The 20,218-nt window shown below is 46.5% G+C and overlaps 2 protein-coding genes across 2 annotated transcripts in view; one reads left to right on the forward strand and one right to left on the reverse strand.

The window, feature by feature from the left end:
• Positions 1-1,461: 1,461 nt before the first annotated feature.
• On the forward strand, positions 1,462-12,785 carry PRKAB1 (protein kinase AMP-activated non-catalytic subunit beta 1). Its single transcript, XM_047088047.1, has 7 exons — positions 1,462-1,870; positions 4,738-4,901; positions 6,102-6,195; positions 6,480-6,594; positions 9,183-9,316; positions 10,517-10,585; positions 10,863-12,785. Exons 1-7 carry the CDS (start codon positions 1,712-1,714, stop codon positions 10,938-10,940), a joined length of 813 nt encoding a protein of 270 aa, XP_046944003.1. The 5' UTR covers positions 1,462-1,711; the 3' UTR covers positions 10,941-12,785.
• A 4,251-nt stretch (positions 12,786-17,036) lies between these two features.
• The window catches only part of CIT (citron rho-interacting serine/threonine kinase), a 164,183-nt gene continuing 161,001 nt past the window's right edge, over positions 17,037-20,218 (reverse strand). The window contains exon 47 of the mRNA XM_047088045.1: positions 17,037-19,458. Within this exon, the coding sequence (XP_046944001.1) occupies positions 19,435-19,458 (24 nt within the window). The 3' untranslated portion in view covers positions 17,037-19,434. The remainder of the gene's footprint in view (positions 19,459-20,218) is intronic.

The following is a 20,218-nucleotide window of genomic DNA, read 5'->3' on the forward strand; positions in this document are numbered from 1 at the left end:
GGGCTCCAACTCACGGACTGTGAGATCATGACCTGAGCCAAAGTCGGACGCTTAACCGACTGAGCCACCCAGGCGCCCCATATTTCCTCCTTTTTTAAAGTTGCTCATTATTCTATAAAATGAATTTTAAAAATTCATTTTGTCATTCTATTGCCACACCTTTTCAAATTTTGCAGTTTTTTATTTCCTTATTTCATCAAATCTAACATTCCATTGATTGTAAGGAGCACCCAGTTTCAGAGATTAAAATGTGAAATAAAATGTGCATCCTTAAAAAACATGTGCGTCTTAGAATTAATGTAATAACCCTGTGGCAGATGGACATGCTTCCATATAATTTGCATGTGTATATTTCTACAGAAGTTCCCTGGAAGTAAAATTGTGCACTAAGATGAAGGTACATTTTTTATTTTGATGGATACAATCGAATCTCCCAGGAGACCATTTACTTGTTAGTCATCTGACTACTATTTACTTAGCACAATGCCTGGCACTTTGTAGGTATCAAATAAATGTTTGTTCAGTAGACAAAATGCATGACCTGGCCCAGCAAATGCAAAGCATTTTGAGATAATCACATGCGAAACAAAATACAAAAACAAAAAACCTCACCACCACCAAAAAAAAACCATGACAGTGACCGATAGATTAGAATATTTTAGGACCACAAGTGTATACACTTTTGCTAAAGCACTGGCCACGATGTGACAATCGTTAATAAATTAATTTTATGCAGAATGATGTGTCCAAAGTGATTATAAAATATGTTACAAAATTTTCTATCAAAAGGCTGTGCAATTTTTTAAAAAATACACTAGTAACTAGCATTTTATAACGCCCAAACCTACTCGTCTTGACAAATTTCCTGAGATCTTATGGTCTGTCATTTTCTCAAACACCTGCAAGACTACTTGCATCAAAATCACCTGGCGTTCATATTAAAATGCAGACTCTACTCCAGAGCCTACTTCGGAATCATAATTTCCAGGGAATAGGACCGGGGAATCTGCATTTTATTCAGGCAGTGCTTCTAAGGCACACAAAAAGCGTGTGAGCTAGAGCATTAACCAGCTTTAATAGTATGAGTCTCTTAATTAGATTAACACTTTAAATGATCTCTTTGGCTGTCGAGTGCAGGATCAACAGGAAGTGGGTAAAGATACCTAAAATAGCTAACGGCATCACTCATTCCAGAGCAGGGAAAGCGGCCCAGACCGCCCTCGCGCTGGCACGCCCCCTGCCGGCCTTCCGCAGTCTCGTCCTGACTCCGGCCGCAGCAGCTCACTGCGACTGCGCGCCCCGAGGCCCCTGGAGCCTCCTTTGGGTGTGGCTGCCGCGCATATCCAGACCGGAAGCGGAAGTGAGGTCGAGTTAGCCTAAGGCACTTCGCCCGCTGCTCCCGCCCCCACACCCTATCGCGACCGACTCTCAGACGCGCCGGAAGCGGAAGTTACCAGGAGGTGGGGGAGTTGTTGGGAAAGTGTCGAGCTTATTTTCGGGCTTCCTGAGTAACGCGGGCTTGTGAAACGGCCAGTCCGTCCCGCACGCCTCAAACCGGTTACCGGCCCGGAGCCCTCTCCCGAGCGGTGTGGTACTCGGGGCTCCGACTGTTTCCCCAGGGTCCTTGTGACCCGTTAGTTGCGGGAGTCTCCTGCCCCTTCCCTGGAGTGAGGCCCCGTCCGACTTCCCGGTGTCCCCGCAGACCCCCGCCATGGGCAACACGAGCAGCGAGCGGGCCGCGCTGGAGCGGCAGGGCGGCCACAAGACGCCGCGGAGGGACAGCTCCGGGGGCGCCAAGGACGGGGACAGGCCCAAGATCCTGATGGACAGCCCCGAGGACGCCGACCTCTTCCACTCCGAGGAAATCAAGGTGAGGGGGTGGGGGAATCCGGCTCCCCTTGATTAATGTTGAGGGGAGAAACCCCCTATTAGATTCCCCGCCACGTCCTCTCAGAAACTTCGTAAGCGGGAGGGAGGAGATACTTAATTCTATTCACTTAAAAGCCAGATGGCCCTGTAAGAGCCCTCTTCGCAGTCCAGGAACCTGTGTCTAATTACCGAAGAGAAAGTCACCCCGAGGGAGGAGGAACTAACTTCGTTTAACATCATTAAGGAGAAAGCAGCTCTGGGACAGCGTTTCAAATTCTTAATTAATTAAGATCGTTGAGCTAGCAGCAGGTGAGCCCCGGTCGCTGCTTTCCCCTTAGGTATAATTAGTTTCACAGCCTTGAGAGATCTTTCCTCACCTCTACGGAGACGGGCCCTTTTTGTCGGAGCTGGTTTTGCAGTTTATTGTCGATTTTGGAAAGAACCCAGCACACACGTGCAAGCTGAAAACAGAGTTACCCAGCTGACTGCAGTTGCCAGAGGCGTTTAGTTCTTCCTGAACTTGTGGTTCCCCCGGCTTCTTTAGAGCAGACTCAGAAAAGGAATTGGACTTCTGGAGGTCAGTAGGTGAGTGAAGTGTCAGTCTGAAAAGGGGGCAGCCAGCTGCTACTCAACCTTCTCTCTCCTCTCGTGTAAAAATGTGACATGATATTTTAAACAGACCAAAGCAGACATTTTTAAAAACATTTTTTAATGTTTATTTTTGAGAGAGAGAGAGAGCGTGAGTGGGGGAGTAGCAGAGAGAGGGAGACAGAATCCGAAGCAGGCTCCAGGCTTTGAGCTGTCAGCACAGAGCCTGATGTGGGGCTCGAACCCACGAACCGTGAATCATGACCTGAGCCGAAGTCGGACGCTCAACTGACTGAGCCACCCAGGCGCCCCAAAGCAGACATTTTTGCAGACTACATTTGGACATCCTAACTGTAGTCTGCTTTCATTCATCAAAACTTTAAAGATGAGCTTTGACTCCTGGTTCAGCCATATTCCTGCAAACCGCCTGATGGGGTGTGGTGTTTCCAGCTGCAGGGCCCAGTCCAAGGACACTTAGTGGTTCTGGCAGCTGAAAAGTATGTGGTATAGCCTAAAAAAGGAAGAACGGATCCCTTAAGGACAGGGCAACAGAGCAGGCTTGGGAAAAATGGGGTCTCCCCAGGCCCAGCATGCTCTCTGTTAGTATCCAGTTGCGTATTCATCATCATTGCCCATTGGGCTAGTTGCCTGGCGACTCATTCCACCTTTACTCATATTTTTTTCTCAGATGTTGGGCTAGGTGATCACATTATTTTAAATCCTCACTTGGATCTTGACTTTGAGTCCAACTCGAAAGAGCCTGCTCTTCCTGGGCGTTAAGTCCTGTGATTTGCACTTGCTTTCTGAAATTGTGCATTCCCGAGGAGCTGTGTGCAAAGTGAACTTTGAAATCCTGGTTCTCCAAAGACTTGACATCCCTTCCCCCAGAAATCATCGTGGCCCAAGGACGGCTGTTTAAGACACCACAAGAACCAAACTCCTTTCTTCAAGGAGTAACTTGTGGTTCTGCTGCTGCTGCAAAGCTCCTATAAGAAATATTTAGAATACAGAGGATCTGTGGAGAATGATTTTAAATAGTGTCCATTATCATTTCCTGAGACGTTACTGAGATGATGTAGCAGAGACACTGAATTGAATGCCCTAGACCCCTAAAAAAGTCATGGATTATTTTAGTACACTAGTTCACCATTTTGGCCGTGGTTATCACTTCCTCATTGGCAAGTGATTTTCCAGTCTGTTATTCTTTAATCTTTAGATCTTGTTAAATCTTAAAGAATGCAGGCTCACTTAAGATAAGCTCCAGTCAGTATTCGAAATGAAGATATTAGAAACTTGCTCAATGGCACCTTTTTTTTTTTTAAAGAAATTACGGCGCTTTTTTTTTTTTTTTAATTATTTATTTTGAGAGAAAGCGCAAGTCGAGGAGGGACTGAGAGAGGAGAGAGTGAGAATCCTAAGCAGGCTCCGAGCTGTCAGCACAGAGCCCAACACAGGGCTTGAACCCACAAACCATGAGATCGTAGAGCCTGAGCCAAAGTTGGACGCTCAACCAACTGAGCCACCCAGGTGCTCCTGCTCAATGACACCTTTAAAGGTCTATCCCAGCCTGGAACTCCTGCTCTTTTAATGTCTTTGGCTTCTGACTAGGAAATGTGTAAAAGGATCTAAAACCACATATATTTCAACCAGAGTTGGCTGTGTTTATTTCTCCCTTATTTTGGAATACCTCAGTTATACATTACTTCCCGTGCCTGAAGTTATTGTTTGCCATAAGGAGGGTCAGTCTTTGTCTTACCTTTTTCTCCCCGGTGCCTGGATAGCACTTTGTGAATATTTTTTCCCTTAGAATCTGGATTTGTGAGCTTCAAGTTGACAGCTCTGGAATTGTCTCTAATAAATTTTCACACACTTCGAATCTTGTTAATTCAGGGAAGAAAATGACATTTGTCAAGCTAGTCTTGAATTCATTGTACCCGCTTCCAAGTGAGTTCTGTAGTTTCTCCTAAAATTTTGATGTAGATCTCTTTAAAAACAATACTAACAGCTTGTAATTATTAAGTACTTACTACATGTCAGACATTAATGCAGAGCATTTTACACGGACTGTCTCAGTCTTTCACAACAACCTTAATAAATAGTTGTTTTTGTTATTTTAATCTTGCATTGGGGAAACCAAGGCAGAGCTGTTAGTTAATGAGTTTGAAAATGAACCTAAGTAGTCATCACTGCCTCTTTTTTAGAAGACTAGACAGGGTAACTGTGTGTTGCAGGGAGCCCACTGATGGCTTCCTGTCCCTGAGTAAACTGTTCCCTTTCTAGGCTCCAGAGAAGGAAGAATTCCTGGCTTGGCAGCATGATCTGGAAGTGAATGATAAAGCCCCTGCCCAGGCTCGGCCGACAGTATTTCGATGGACGGGAGGCGGAAAGGAAGTTTACTTATCCGGGTCCTTCAACAACTGGAGTAAACTTCCCCTCACGAGAAGGTAATTGCCTGGGCAATATTCACATATTTGTCTTAATCCAGGGATAGATACTCTGGTTTCTAACTGGTTTCTGCAGAGGAATAGAAAAGGATGTTTTTATAAAATGGATGCTGAATGGAAAATAATCTTGCTTAATGATTCACAGGGTTCAAATCTCATACCCAGTTAGACTCTAGGTTTAGAGCACACTTAGGAGAAAACACTTCTCAGTTATGAGTATCTCACAGACATCTTTGACTTCAGATAGGTTTGCTTAGGCAAGACTTCTTCCTCAGAATAAGAAATCTATTTCTAGTGCAGTGGAGAGAGAGCACTGGGCTGGGAATCTTCAAGCCCAGAATTTGGGTCCATGTTGACTAAGCTAACCTGTTGGTAACACCTGAGCCTCAGTGTTCCTGACTATAAGAAGGGAACATTAGACAGAAAATCTCTGAAGTTCCTTCTAAACTTTGACACTCTTTGTATTGCCTTTGGAAGGTACCTGTTATTTAGGCATCATTAGCAAGACCATGGTAAAACCCTTGATCAGGAATCCTAGCACTGACTTCTGTCTCAAATAGTCAGTGAAAAACCATCTTCACTAGTGAGTACTCTTGATGAAACAAAAGGAGAAATTGTGCCCTGCTGGGTGTGGCCTGATCACGGTCACAGGCCGCCTGCTTTTCCACTGGTAATGTGGGTATAGGAGGGGGACACTCAGCACAGTTAGAGTCATTTCAAGCAAAAAGCTTTCCTGGAACCTTGTTTTAGACGTTAAGCAAGCTTCTTTAGAGACCTGTTTGTGGTTCTTGGGAAACTGATCCCGTCTCCTGCCCAAGGCAGACTGACAGTAAAACTCGGCAGCGTGCAGTTTATCTTGAGTTGCTGTCCTCTTTGGCCTCCCAGATGCCAAGTGGTATTTTGCGGGCAAGTTGAAAAGGATGAATGCCTGTTTGTTGACCTTTTGATGGTAGGAATGTGGATTCCTGGCATTTGACCAAAGTGAGTCCTTAAGGAAACCTCTTGCAATGCTGCTTTCTTACGGCTTTTCTAGATTGAGGTCATTATACTGAATTGCCTACAGTGGTTAAAAATGTTTATTCTTTTGCAGCTAAACTCTTTACACACAAAGGTTTGGTTTCGTCCCGTGGCCAGTTTTGTAAGTAAGCTTAAGTGGGCAGCTCACCCAGCTGAAATCCTCTGCTTCCTTTTTCGTTGCAGCCACAATAACTTTGTAGCCATCCTGGACCTGCCTGAAGGAGAGCATCAGTACAAGTTCTTTGTGGATGGTCAGTGGACACATGACCCTTCTGAGGTACTCTTCCTCCTGCCCTTGGTCCTCTGACTGCCTTCACAATCCTAACAGCTCACTTTCCTCTACCAATTGTTGCCAGGTCTCCTTGTCCTGCTGGTAAAAGTCGCTGTGTGTGGCTTAGCTAGATGGCAGTGTTAATTGTCAGACTTATGGGCAAACTTGATGGAGATGAGCAGGTTGGCCAGCCAGGAGATGAGACCTTCCAGCCAGGAATTCTAAATCCTCTAAAGAATAACTCCAGAGACCTTCCACGTTATGATTTCTGCCTGTCTGTCTCTTCCCAGCCAATAGTAACCAGCCAGCTTGGCACAGTTAACAACATCATTCAAGTGAAGAAAACTGACTTTGAAGTATTTGATGCTTTAATGGTGGATTCCCAAAAGTGCTCCGATGTGTCTGGTATGAACACAGTTACTTTATACCACGTGTGTGCAGGTGGGGCTGTGCAGTCTAGAAATAGTCCTGTTTCTCTTGCCTCTCACTCTTGAGCTTGAGCTGCCCTGTCATGTGGATGTTTGTAGCTCCCTAAAGAGCCACAAAAGTGATTCCTAACTCTGTCAGGTCAGGTTGTTGAAATCTAGCCCCAGGGGAGCTGTAAGCCATATTTTTGGTCATCTCCAGTATTCAGTAGGCCTGCTTAGCCACAGAGAGCAGATGGTGGAAGCAGAACCAGAGCTTGATCTCGTGCCAGGGGCAGGGCCAAGAGGCCCTGGGAAGTTGCACTGGGTCAGTGATGAGCCAGCTCGGGGGGAGCCTGCCAGCTCCCTGCCTACTGACGACCCTGTCAGGAGAGTCTCAGCCTGACAGGTGATAAATGGACACTTCAGTGATCTGGGCTGTCACTTATATGGCATATTAGCACCTTGCCAGAATCCCTTTGTGGGGAGAAAGAGGCTAACCACAGGAAACCGGCTAACTGCACAACCTACTCGGTACCATCCTTAAAGAACTTTGCAAGAGTCAGCCAGGCCTCAAGCTTTCAATTAATTGCTTTTCATCCAAACCCACAGGAAGCAACGTAATACATACAATTCAGGGGCAGTGATGTTTTGTAATCTCAGGCATCAGTGCCAACTCCACTGCCCCTTTTTGCAGGAGTGTAAACAATTCCTTGGACCCCTGTGGGAGGCAGTGAAAAGATTGTCCAGGATGGGACCTGATAGTCTAAGAAGACAGGTTCCGTGCAGTTTGCAGGATGATTCTTCATTGTCAGCTGGCTGGGCCTGGAGCTTCTGCCCCCATGATCTCTGACTCTTATCAGCTCAGAAACCACAAGTGGTAAATTGACCATGGCGGGCTTGCTGTGGCTGAAAAGCCAGCTTGTTGAGCAGAAGTTGGAAATCCCAAGATAGTGTTCTTCTTTCTGGATAGCTAACAAATCTTTTAGAGAAGCCATTTATTTCTTTGTCAGATAGGTGGGAATAGGAGGATGGAGAAAATGCCCAAGTATCCCCCACTTACTGATAAATGTAACTTTAGGCCACATACCAAAGCTTTTAGTCAAGTTTCTGCAGCATAGACCACCTGGGGAAAGAAAACTGGCCCCTAACTGTTAGTAAACCAACATCAGCCTCTCCATAGACCTCATATTTAGATACTCATTTTCTTAAAATATGTATTTACTCCTATTGGCTCAGTTTTCTACGCTTGTTTTTCTCCATTTCCTGCTGTCATATGGTTGGGGCATACGAAGTGAGCCTGTACCCTAGAAAGTGATGTTGAGGGAATTGGCAGAGCGGGGGCACATCAGGTTTAATCTTCCGCCCAAGGATTGGGCGGCCAGGACCCATCCTACGTGTCCTTTGACAACAGCTCAGTCCTTTCCAGCTGGTCAGACATCACTAAGTGAGCTACCTCTGACCTTATGAAATGCTGCACTTCCAGAAGCTTCTTTTTTTTTTTTTTTTTTTTTTAAATTTTTTTTTTTCAACGTTTATTTATTTTTGGGACAGAGAGAGACAGAGCATGAACGGGGGAGGGGCAGAGAGAGAGGGAGACACAGAATCGGAAACGGGCTCCAGGCTCTGAGCTGTCAGCCCAGAGCCCGACGCGGGGCTCGAACTCACGGACCGTGAGATCGTGACCTGGCTGAAGTCGGACGCTTAACCGACTGCGCCACCCAGGCGCCCCCAGAAGCTTCTTTTTAAAAAAAAAATTTTTTTTTTTAATGTTTATTTATTTTTGAGACAGAGAGAGAGCGTGAATGGGGGAGGGTCAGAGAGAGAGGGAGACACAGAATCTGAAGCAGGCTCCAGGCTCTGAGCTGTCAGCACAGAGCCCGATGCGGGGCTCGAACTCACGGACCGTGAGATCATGACCTGAGCCGAAGTTGGACGCTTAACCGACTGAGCCACCCAGGCGCCCCTCCAGAAGCTTCTTAATATCTGTATAATCAAGACAAGCAAGCGTTTGAAAGGAACCTGAGAGTGGTGGAGTCAAAGAGCCTGTAGAGATTAGATTTATCAATTTTTTATTTTTGGTTTTAGTTTTGAAATGTGCCAATGCCTCATAGAACTTGTTTTCACCACTGTGTCTATAAACAGGCTGCTCTATCTTCCATTTTATTCTGGCTGGTGGTGCTCAGACCTTGGGCTTAGCTGCTTAAGCCTCGCTTGAAGCCCTGAGCGTCTTTGCGGTATTTGCCAGCCCAGCCCAAGGCGAGCAGCATTGTTCTGCAGGGCATGTCAGGTTAGGTTACTGAGAGCAGCTTCCTTGTTAGTCTGACCCAGAATCACCAGCTTTGCCCCCACCGCTATCTGCTGCCAGGGCATCTGAGTTCATGCTGAATTTTATGCCAGTCACCCAAATTCCAGAAGAGTTTTCTCATTGCCTCTACTCTTCACCCTTGGGGCCTATATATATTCTTCAAGGGAATATAAATCTGTGTTGAGGGGACGAGGAAAACTGAACGGTGCCATAAATTCAGTGAGACTGCTCCTAGACCTCATAATTTTCAAAGTAAATGTCCTGTCACCGTCTCCCGACAGAGCTGTCCAGCTCCCCACCAGGACCCTACCATCAGGAACCCTATGTCTCAAAACCAGAAGAACGGTTTAAGGCACCACCCATTCTCCCTCCACATCTGCTCCAGGTCATCCTGAACAAGGACACGGGGATTTCTGTGAGTACACAGGCGTCTGTCCAGACCATCCTCCACCGTCCTGTTGTGCTGCTCCCCTTTCCAACTGCCTCTCGGAAGCAGTTGGGAAAAAGGTTTCAGTGTTGCCCGTTGGTGTTAACTGCCAGGGTCCCCCTCTGATGTGGGAATGGGCTACTGGTGAGATGTTCCAGAGTGTGGGTGCTGCTCTCCCGTTGCACAAAGCCTTTCTGAACTTGTTTTCCTAGTGCTTCCCTCTTGCCTCAACCTAAGCCCCATTCCTTGTGAAACATGACGAGAAGTCTATAACCATTCCTTGTCGGTAAGCTACTTAGTGGAGCTCCTCCTCTGGCCCCCAGACTTCAGTATCTACTCTTAATCACCAAATTGTTTTCAGAAATGTCAGTGCTCTCGGATTAAAACTTGGGAGATCTGGCTGACACACATTTTCTCTGGGAAATTGATATTATTCGTAAAAAGAAGTATGTGTCCTCCAGGATCCTGAAGAGCACCCCATTATTACCTTGTTAATTTTCCATTCCGTTTCACTAAACATGCGCAGCACAGCCCTAATTCTTGGGAATCTGAGTGTTCTTGTGCTTTGTCCAAGCCACCCCCTGAAAGTCCCATGTTTATGAGGTGATAAAGCAGCCGTGCTGCTTGTGGACTCCACATACAAGCGGGTACACGTGTGCTACGATGAAGAGCCAAAAGCATCCGTGTGCAGGCGTCTCCCGCAGCGGTTGTGGTTTGCCCTGGGACATGGTTTCCCAGGCACCGGGTGGCTTCCCCTCTGTCCCCCCACAGTTACCCATTTCATTCTTCATGCTTTCTGAATCCTACAGACATGAGCTTGCAGCCCACTGCTCGGGAATGTTTAGTATAGATTTATCTTCCCGCTCTCTCTAAAAGTGTATTCATTGGATGGCTCTCTCTTCTTCTCTTTCAATAAGAAGATAGCCGTGGCCCACTAGAGGCCAAGGTAAAGCCTGACTGGAGACACACACCAGTGCATCCAACAGGCATGCAGGGAGCTCCCCTTAGACCATAAAGCATGACCCCCTCACCTCACCTGTCAGATCAGTCTTTCACTACCCAACTTAAGCAGAAAGGGGCATGAGAGCCTGCCTCCTTTCCATTGATACCTGGTGCTGTGAAATAAAGGGAGAATCTTCTTGATTTCCAAGTCCTAAATGCTCATGTCTGCTTTTGTTTCTCCAACAGTGTGATCCAGCTTTGCTCCCCGAGCCCAACCACGTCATGTTGAACCACCTTTATGCACTCTCTATCAAGGTAATGACACTTCTGTTGCTGGTAGAGCTGTGTTTCTCAAAGTGTGCTGTGAGGCCCCCTAGCAACAGAATTACTTGGAGTGCTTATCTAAAGGGCAGCTCCTGGGGCCTGGTGCAGATCCACAGGCTCGGGTTCTGAAGGCAGAACAAGAGTGTTTTTATTAAGCCCTCTTGATGCTTCTCTCTCACACACACACACACACACACACACACACACACACTAAAGTTTGAGCTCTTGACTTGGTACCACCTTTGATCATTTCCACCCTTTTCCTCAGGATGGAGTGATGGTGCTCAGCGCGACCCACCGGTACAAGAAAAAGTATGTCACCACCTTGCTATACAAGCCCATATGAAGAGCTGGGAGCCAGCGGTGGGCTCCAGGGAACAGTGTGCACCACCAGGCTCCACGCGTGCATGCTTTCCACTAGAGGGAACGGACTGTAAATTTCTCATTTCACACTCTTTATAAGACATTTCATCCCCACCGTAGTCCTGCTTGAAGGTTTGTTCCAGGCACGGCAGCTCCCAAAGCGCCTCGGTCTATAACAGTCCTCTTGGCACCCTGCGGCTGTGAGCCTTGGGGCTCACCGAGGCCAAGGACAGTGAGGGAAAGCAGAGGGTCTGCTGCCCCCACACCACAGTGCATGAGGACAGGTGCAGTTCTGAACTGGTCGTGGAGATTCTTCTTCAGCCAGAAATGAACACTTGCCACTCTGCTGGGAAAATCTAAGAAGCAGGGTCTGAGGCCACGCAAAATTTCTAATCATATGGGCATTTTTAAGACCATCAGTTTGTCCCTGTTGAGGCCTGGCTGTGGAGGCAACAGCAGGTACCTGTCCTCTGAAATCAAAGCAATAGATGGTCGCCTGTTCTCTGCTCCAGGGAGATATAATTTCTGTAGAAATTAGAACCTGTCTGATTTCCAGATGAAGTTGTACAATTGTTTCTTCTGCTTTTGTGCACTAAGTATTTTTGTTTTAAACCAGAGGTGGCTGAGTCTCTGGCCTTAGGGCAATTTTTAAATCACCCCAACTAGAATATAGATCATGCGAACTGTATTCAGCAATAATCTGTTCTTAGAACAGACTTTGAAAACTGCTGCCGGATTTCTCCATTAAGCTGGATGATCCTATGGACTGACCACTGTTAGCTGGAAGGTTGTCCAGCTTTTTACTCTAATCGCAATGAGGGGACAGTATTACCATGAAAACTTGGGAGGAGCACCCTACCCTATGCCAACTTGCTCAGGACCTCTGTCTTTACTTAGCAACGAAGGCTGTAGCAGTTGCTGTCGTTTATTCTGGGAGGAACTTAGAACTTGACAGCAGCCTTCTAAATTCATGTCGAGAAGACATTCTCTGGACCAAAGCAAACCTCTTCACACTCGGCGTGGTTTCCGGGGAGATGCTGCAGACGTGCCCATTAGTGCAGGTTCCTGTCCTCAAGTCAGCAGAAGCTATGGTTCTGCCCTGTGTTCTTGCTGGGAGACGGAGGAACAAGCTCCCTGGTTGCCAGTATTTATTTGGTAAACCTGAGTCTGGGATACCCTTTTTTGTTGTTACTGCTTTCCAAACACTGAATTATTGTCACCTTGACGTACAGGTTTCAATAAAGCTTTGTAAAGATAACGGGACGCAGGCTTGGAGGAAGCTTTGATTTTACTCAGTCATTTGGAGAAAAGACTGGAACGCTTCTGAGGTTTACTCGGTGAGGTGCTTTTCAATCTTTGTCACGTCTTGCGCTCATTGAAAATGGTACCAGTCGTGGTACTCTGGGGTGAGTGACAGGGCGGCTCTGGCTGCCCCCAGGACTGAGGACCATTCCCTTGACCTACGGGTTTTGCACGCAGAATTTGGAAGGCTGTTAAGAAGCCTGTAAAACTGAGTTCCTTTGAGCCACTCAGTTTTGAGGGGAGACTGAGGAGAGGCAACAGTGAAGGTTCCCAGTTTGGGCAGGTTGATGGCATCTCCAGGTCAAAGGTCTTGCCACCTCTTGCTTATCAGTGAGCACCACCACAGGAGCCTGGGATCTGGACACCCTTGGAAGACGCCAGGACATTCTGGAATCAGCGTTCTCATCAGCTAAAAGGAGCTCTGTTTGCTCTGCCAAACAAGATGGAAGATTACAGATGACATTGTAATAAGCCTTTCCTTCCCAAGTGCCAGGAAGTATTTAAATAAATGTATGAAAAAAGGGAACTTCTAGGTCATTTGGTTTACTTGAGGTGGAGAGTGGCCTAGAAAGCACTCCTACCTGGGTAACTGGCTGTCTCACCCTGAAAATCCAAGTGATGTGGGAACCCTAGATTTGGGGGACTATAGGGATTTTAAGTAGACTGTGGAAACATGCAAAAATCCTCTTTCCAAAACTGGATAAAGTACTTTTAAAATACAATGGAAAAAATTTACCTAAGCTCAAAAGTATAAAAGCGATCTATTCAAGCACCAGAAAAGAAACTTGGTGAGCTGTGAGCACAGGCCCTATGCCCTGGTGGGGACTGAGGGAGGGTGCTGGTGGGGGCCCTGCATGAGTTGGCCCAGGAGGGCACTGCCCTTTCTGTGAGAGGGATTAGAGAATCTGGCTGCTAGCCTGAGTCAGAGTCAGAGCTCAGAGGAAGCCATCAGCCCCAGGCCGCAGGGGGAAACAGTAAGAACTTAAAAATCCACTGTAAAAACTAATTGGGAACCAGTAAACCCTGTGAGAGCTCTCTGCAGCCCAGAGGCCACAGGAGACCCCCCAAGAGAGACCACCACTGTGGTGGAAGGATGCAGGCATAGCCCCTCCATGGGACCAAGGTATCCGCATTCTCTACAGCAGTTTGTGTATCTAAAAGACTTCCATTTTCTTTAAAAGGCAACACAAAGGAAGTCTCCTATGGTTCGAAAGACTGCTCACAGACCCAAGTGAAATCCTCAATACCCAAGAAGCTAGAGGTAAGGGAAATTATTTCATGGATGTGAAATCACAGGGTCAGAGGAGACCCCAGATCACAGAGGCAAAGCCAAATGTAGAAGTGAAGTGTCCTATGACCGAGGCAGGCAATGCTTTATTAGCATTCCCATTACGGGTGAGGACTGGTTACATGGTTAAAGCTTAACCCAAATTGCTTTTGAGTGAAGTTGTATTTTTCCTCCCGGAAATCTATGTACAAGTGAAATTTATAGAGCCAAAGGTAAGGCCTTTAAATTACTAACATGTAAGTAAAATGGTATGGGTCATTAGAATCGTATGTCAAAATACAGAAACCAGAGATTAAAGGACCCAGGCAAAGCCCTTTCCTTCCTCCAGCTTTGCTTATGGGTGTAAATAATGTAAGGGAAGTCAGTAGCACTCCGAAACCAGGTCAAACCCTGACTTCACATTAAAGTTGGCCATTCTCCCACTGTCCCCTCCCTAATGATATTAGGGATGTTGATCCAGTTCAGTTGCTGACTAGCTGTATGACCTTGGGCAGATCACATGGCCTCTCTTAGCTTGACTTCCTCTCCTGAAAAATGAGAGGGATTGGACTAGCACTAGATGATCCTAGGGCTCTTTCCACACTGGGAGCCACAAAGCCTTTACGACATGGATGGGATGTGGCCACAAACAGGAAGTTAAGAGGCTGGAAAAGCAAAAATGCCAGCCCCCTCAACTCGCTTAATTAGGTACTTTCCAAACTCCAAAGACCAGGATTAAAAACCCAGAACATCAGTAATCTCATCCATGGCTGAGGTCAGAGACAGCCACTTTAGGGAAGAATAAAATGCCATTTGGTTCACCTCCCATTATTTTTAGATGAACAGTTTCATTTCCAAACGTGTTCAGTTCTCCCAATACCCGATTCTCCACCAGTGTTTACAGTTTGAATGAATTGATGAGGATCCAAGTCTATGGACCACTCAAATCTTTATCCAGCTTCTGAGAAATCCCCCCCCTTAGCACCTCTCTTGATCAGCAAATTAGTGGAGGAACAAGCCAGAGCCTTCTGACCTGGAAGACCAATGCTAATTGTCTTCAGGAGAAAATAAGGAAGTTAGGAACACACACGCATTTCTTCTGAAACCTAAGTCATCCCAGCTGTTGTAGTAACATCTGTAGGGCCTTCCTGAGAGTCATCACTGTTGTCAGACCCTTGGAGAGGATCCCAAAAGCTGGAGCAGCCAGAGTCCAATCTGTGGGGCCCACCCTGTCTCTGGGTCAGCTCCCAGTCCTCATCTTTTTCGTCCTCAGCACCACTAAAGGGCCTTTGCCTGGATGAAGATGTCAGCCCTCACTGCTGCCTTTTCTACCACCTTGGTGTGAATTCACCCATCTCATCTGGAAAATTGTGAGTACCCTAGGTCACCTTTAGCTTTCCTTTTTGTGGTTCTTGGAAAGACCACCTGAGTTGCTTATAGTAGTGAAGTCATTTTCAAAGTTTGTTCTTCTACCTCCAACAAGCCCTTTAGTTCCATTAATCATTGATAGACTCAAAGGAAAGCCAAGTGATCAACACTGTACTATATTTCCACTAGCCCAACCCTCCCCAGCTTTGGAAAATAAAGCCAATATTTGATTAGGCAAGTGATGAAACATTTTTCTCATACAAACATTGTGTGCCTGGAGCCCCAGTCTCCATGGTGTAGACATCATAAGAAATATTTAAACTGCCCAGAGAGAAATCTGACTAGAACAGGCCAAGGTTTCTCAACCTTGGCACTATTGACACTTGGACCTGATATAATTCTTTTCGGGGGTAGGGGTTGCCCTGTTGTAGGACATTCAGCAGCATCCCTAGCCTCTACCCACTAGATGCCAATCGTGACCATCAAAAAGGTCTCCAGACTTTTGTCAGATGTTCTTAGGGGAGGGGAGCAAAGTTCAGTGGTTTAGAACCACTGGGACAGGCCTATTCAGCTGTTGTATTGCGAGTGGAAGCTTAGCTGCTCCTAGGCGTAGCCTTAATGCTTTAGACTTAAATCTGCATGGATGTCTTCTAAAGCAAATCTGATTCAAGAGGCCCAAGTTTTCTGAAGACGAATTTCAGTCCCATTAAGCAAATTATCTCTTTTTTGGCCTAAGTCTCCAAAACCTAGTTTCATGGTTATGAAATTTGCTGTACAATCAGTGTCTTTAGTCTCATGAAAATTAAGCACAGAAAACGTGATGTCTGATTTTGTGCTTAAGAAACAGGAGTGGTGGCCCCGTGGAAGGTTGGGCCTCATTTTATGGTGTGGCTGAGTGATTTGTCAGTTCTTTGAAGTCATTCCTTAGGGTCCAAAGAACCTTTCTGGCACATTCCTTTTGGAACCAAACCGTATTTACTTAGAAAGTATTCCTTGGCTGCCAAGAATCCTCAGGACATTAATTGATATGGTTGGTGTTTAATGGACTTTCCCCAGTATTATAAGGAAAGAAAGGTTCTGACATTTTATTCATCTTCTGAGTCATTTTCATTCTTATAGTTATGACCTTTGGCAGATTTTTATCTCCAACAGTAAAGTAGAAAACAGATTTGCAGGTACAGTCCCTGTAAGAAGCATGTCAGATACGGCCCTCCCAGTCCGATTGTGACTGTGGTCAGATACCTTCATTGGAAAATAAAAATCGAAGAGTAGAAAGCAACAGGAACCATGAAAAAATTCACCATTTGCCAAAACTGATGTTTGGATCAAGCAGAGTTTGTACTAACAATCACGGGAAAAATTTACCTCACAGACTGTAAAAATCCATCCAGTTAAAAATAGAAGTATTTACATTTTAAATTTTTTTTTTCAACGTTTATTTATTTTTGGGACAGAGAAGTATTTACATTTTAAATTACCTTGATCCAAACTCCTCCCCCCAAGGAAATAAATCTACATCATTAAATTCCCCATGACCGGGGCGCCTGCGTGGCTCAGTCGGTTGAACGTCCAACTTTGGCTCAGGTCACGATCTCACTATTTGTGGGTTTGAGCCCTGCATCGGGCTCTGTGCTGACAGCTCAGAGCCTGCTTCGGATTCTGTGTCTCCCTCTCTCTGCCCCTACCCCGCTTGTCGTTCTTTCTCTGTCAAAAATATTTTTAAAAACTCCCCCACGACCTTATAATGGAGAGAAGTTTTAAAGTGACCTGTTTTCCTGCTTAGCTGCATTATGGGAAAATTAGGTAATCCATCCTCAAGTAATCCTTTCAAAATGGCCTGTTTGCATAAGGACCTTTCCTGTTCTGCAGTCCTATAAAGTGACCTAACAGCCAGTTTATGGTTCACTGGAAATAGTGACCAAACTTCCAACAAGGTCTTGCTCTTGGGAAGGACTGCTACCGGGCTCTTGACTCCAGGAGAGCAGTGTGCTCCGGCCTCTGTGTTGCTCCCCCGACCCCAGAAAAAGCCTCCTCGAGAGGGAAGCAAGGTCCCACGCCACAGTAACAAGCCCATGCTGACACTGGCAATACTGAGGACTTGTATGGTCTCTCAAGAAAAGAAGAGGTCGTTGCACAAAAGCAAACATTTTAGATCATTGCTTTATTTCACTATTGTTTAACAACAAAGTTCATTCCTCTCAAGGTGGATCTTGAATTGTTCCTTGTGTTCTTTTCCTCATCCTGAATAAAAAAGGTAATGAAGAAAAAGCCTGTACTTTTGGAGACCTAGAATCTTACGTATGCTAATAAGCTTTTGACTGCAATTTCGTGGTACGGTATTTCCTGCTGGCATCTTGGTGGTCCCACGGAGCTCCCCACCCTCCAGTGAAGGTGGCTGTCCACAACTACCACCGTTGAAACCAAAAGTAAGTGTTGAAAAATGCACCTTTTACAATAAAAAAGTAGAAACCAATTCAATTTCCTTTTTTTTTTTTTTTTTACGAATATAAAGTTTCTTGTAAATATGTACAGTCTTTTGAGCTAGTTCTATAGCAGGAAGCATTTTTCACAAATGAGACACACAATATACACTTTCAGGGCTCAAGAAGCCCCATTTCTCATGGAGATCCTAAATGAAATGCCAAGACTGAAAGACCAGTTTTCAGTGACCTTTCCAAATACTTGTGGACCAAGAGACAAAAACTTCAGCAAACATTCAGTCTGATCTGCCCTGGGGGAGGGAGGGGATGCAGTGTGACCCCAAAGACTCCAAGCGACACATAAAACACAACAGCATGACACCTGCCAAGGGTGCAGTAACGTGGAGGGAGGGACATAGGCGTTTCGAACAAGAAAGCACTTAGGTTAAGAGACGAGCAGGAAGGAGCTGGGATTTGGGCCAGGTTGCAATCTGGAAAGTGATCTGACGTGGGTTGAAACGTGGTCATGATCCCCTGCAGTGGTGGAAACAGGTCTACCTTTCAGCCTACCTAGGATGTGCCTTGGTTGGTCGAGGCATGCGTAAGAGTCATGGAGAATCAGAAGCAAGAGATGCCTTGTGGGAGATTAAAGGCAGAAGTAAGGCCGCTGTTAGCTTGCCAACTGCAAAGCCTCTAGGTTGGTTCTTTACCAGTTGCCAGGAATTTTGCATTCTGGTAGCGGGCAGAGAGAAACCATGTGAGCAGCACTGCACCTAAGGAGGACCTCCTGACCCCAGCAGAGGTGGAAGAGGGGCCGCGGCTCTCTCCAACTTCCTGGTCTTAGTCTAGCCCTAGGGAAAGGCTCACTTGGGAAGTCACAGTTTCGTGGGGTAGAACTGTGCTGGATTTTGTGTGAACACGGAGTCATCCACGAGGGAGGCGGCAGGGAAGCGTGAAGGTGTGAGGTGGTGGTTTGCTGAAATCCTTCTCTGGTCGTAAGGCTTGAGCGTTTGGTTTTTTGTTTGTTCAGTGCTACAGACTGCAGCTTTTTGTGGCCAGTGAATTGGCAAGTGGTCAGAGGGTCTCGATTCAGCGGGAGCGATGGTATGGTACTAGTACATTGGCAGAGCAACCCAGGGGGGCAGCCAGGTCAGGGGGCAGCACATGCAGTGAAACCGCCATGCAGAACTCCCGGACGGGTCTCTTCCCATCCCAGGGTGGGGAACGACGCGCTGTCGCGGACAGGAGGTGGATGGCCCCCCGGTCCTCTCCCGGGCCCAGAGACTCATCAACGCTGGGCTCCGAGCAAGTCTATTGCATGCTTTCCTGGCCAAAGCTACATGGAAAGCAGGGACAGCAGGCTGGGGAGATGACGCTGAGGGGCGGGGAGGGAGAGCTCCTCGAGGTTCCTTGGCCCCAAGTCACTGCCTCCGAGCTGAGGCCTGATGACCTCCGTACATTCTCAGCTGGTGGGAGGGGAAGTCGTCAAGGCCATAAAAGGCAATGAGAACGGTAAACATTTGGCTAAGATGTCACCCTGGGTAAAACAGGGCCATCTGTGAGGATGGACTGGAACAAGAATGAACCTACATGAGCGCAGGAGGTTAGCCAACTGGCGGGGACTCTTCTACAATACGTTTCCGTAGCAAAGACCTGATGGTGTGATCTAGCTAAAAATGACTACGACAGGAAATACATTGCTATTCAAATCTATTAAGAATTCTGTTGTCTTTAAAAAAAAAAAAAAAGAAAAAAAAAGAAAACCAACCAACCCTAGGATCTTAAAGTAGCTATTAAATAGGATTCTAACCACGTTGTAGTTAGCGCAGGTTGGTTTCCTTTGATGAACTGGTACAGGCTAGAGCCAGGTATAAAAGTTTGTGAATGCTCTGAAAGAGAAAGTGCACAGAGGGTGACTGCAGGAAGGTGCTGACGGCTCCCGAGAGCCTCAGCCCGGCACCACCTGGCTGCAGGGCGTCCACACTGAGGTGGGTCTGGACCCAGCTGTGCCGTGGGGTGGCTGAGCAGATGGGGGCTGGGGTCCCCTTCAGCAAAGTTCCTTAGAGTGTTTGGGGTTTTCCTGCAGATTAAGATGAGGAGTTGGTTTTTCTGGCTGAGATTTATACTGAAGACTGGTCCCAGACCTAGGAGCAAAATAAGGAGGGGGTTTTAGCTGAGGGGGCCAGAAATGCCTGTGCTCCCCCTGCCTGATCCCAGGAGGAAGTGTACACCACCCGGCCTCCCTGCAGCTGTTAATAGGGAGTGCTCCACAGTACGGCTCCAGCTCTGAGCCTGGGGTTCATCAGGGAATGACATTCACAGAAAATTCTCCAAAGCTGTGGATGGATCTCTGTTACACACACACACACACACACACACACCCACCCATTTTATCGGTAAATCAGAGGGGAGAAGAAAAAACACTGAATGGCCTTTCCTCCTCTCTTTATCGGCAGGGGTCCCAAGAGCCAACTGCAGGTGGCCTTGGGAGAATGTGATCTAGAAAACCAGCCCCCAAGGACAGAAAGGTGGCTGTGCTGTCCAGAGGGGTCCCTGGAACCAAGCCTACCGAGGAGGCATCAAGTACTTGGGCCTCCCCCTGCTCGTCGGGGTCCCCTTTCCTTCAACACATCCCTCCGTCTCAATTGCTAACCTAAAATTACACAGATAATAACGTGTATGATTTAAAGATTTCAAAAAGCTCAAAGTTCTAGGGGGCAACCACTGTTAACCAGTTTCTGTGTAGCCTTCCAAAAAATTCTTGAGGTACGTATTTGTAGATGTGCCTGAAAAAAATAAGACATAAGCGTTTTGTATAGTAGGCTATCATTTGTGTTTAAGAAGGGAGGATACACATAGATACTTGCTTATGTGCATAGAGTATCTCTAGAAACTGCGAACACT

The sequence above is a fragment of the Lynx rufus genome, unplaced genomic scaffold, assembly GCF_022079265.1.
Source record: "Lynx rufus isolate CCGP_SWC_20201006 ecotype Redwood Valley unplaced genomic scaffold, mLynRuf1.p SCAF_24, whole genome shotgun sequence".
NCBI classification, from domain to species: domain Eukaryota; kingdom Metazoa; phylum Chordata; class Mammalia; order Carnivora; family Felidae; genus Lynx; species Lynx rufus.

Bases quoted from the DNA above. Each gene is read 5' to 3' on its own strand.
- PRKAB1 (XM_047088047.1), top strand. From the start codon at position 1,712: ATGGGCAACACGAGCAGCGAGCGGGCCGCGCTGGAGCGGCAGGGCGGC. The intron at 1,871-4,737 runs GTGAGGGGGTGG...TTCCCTTTCTAG, and splicing joins TCCACTCCGAGGAAATCAAG to GCTCCAGAGAAGGAAGAATT. The intron at 6,595-9,182 runs GTATGAACACAG...GTCTCCCGACAG, and splicing joins AAAGTGCTCCGATGTGTCTG to AGCTGTCCAGCTCCCCACCA.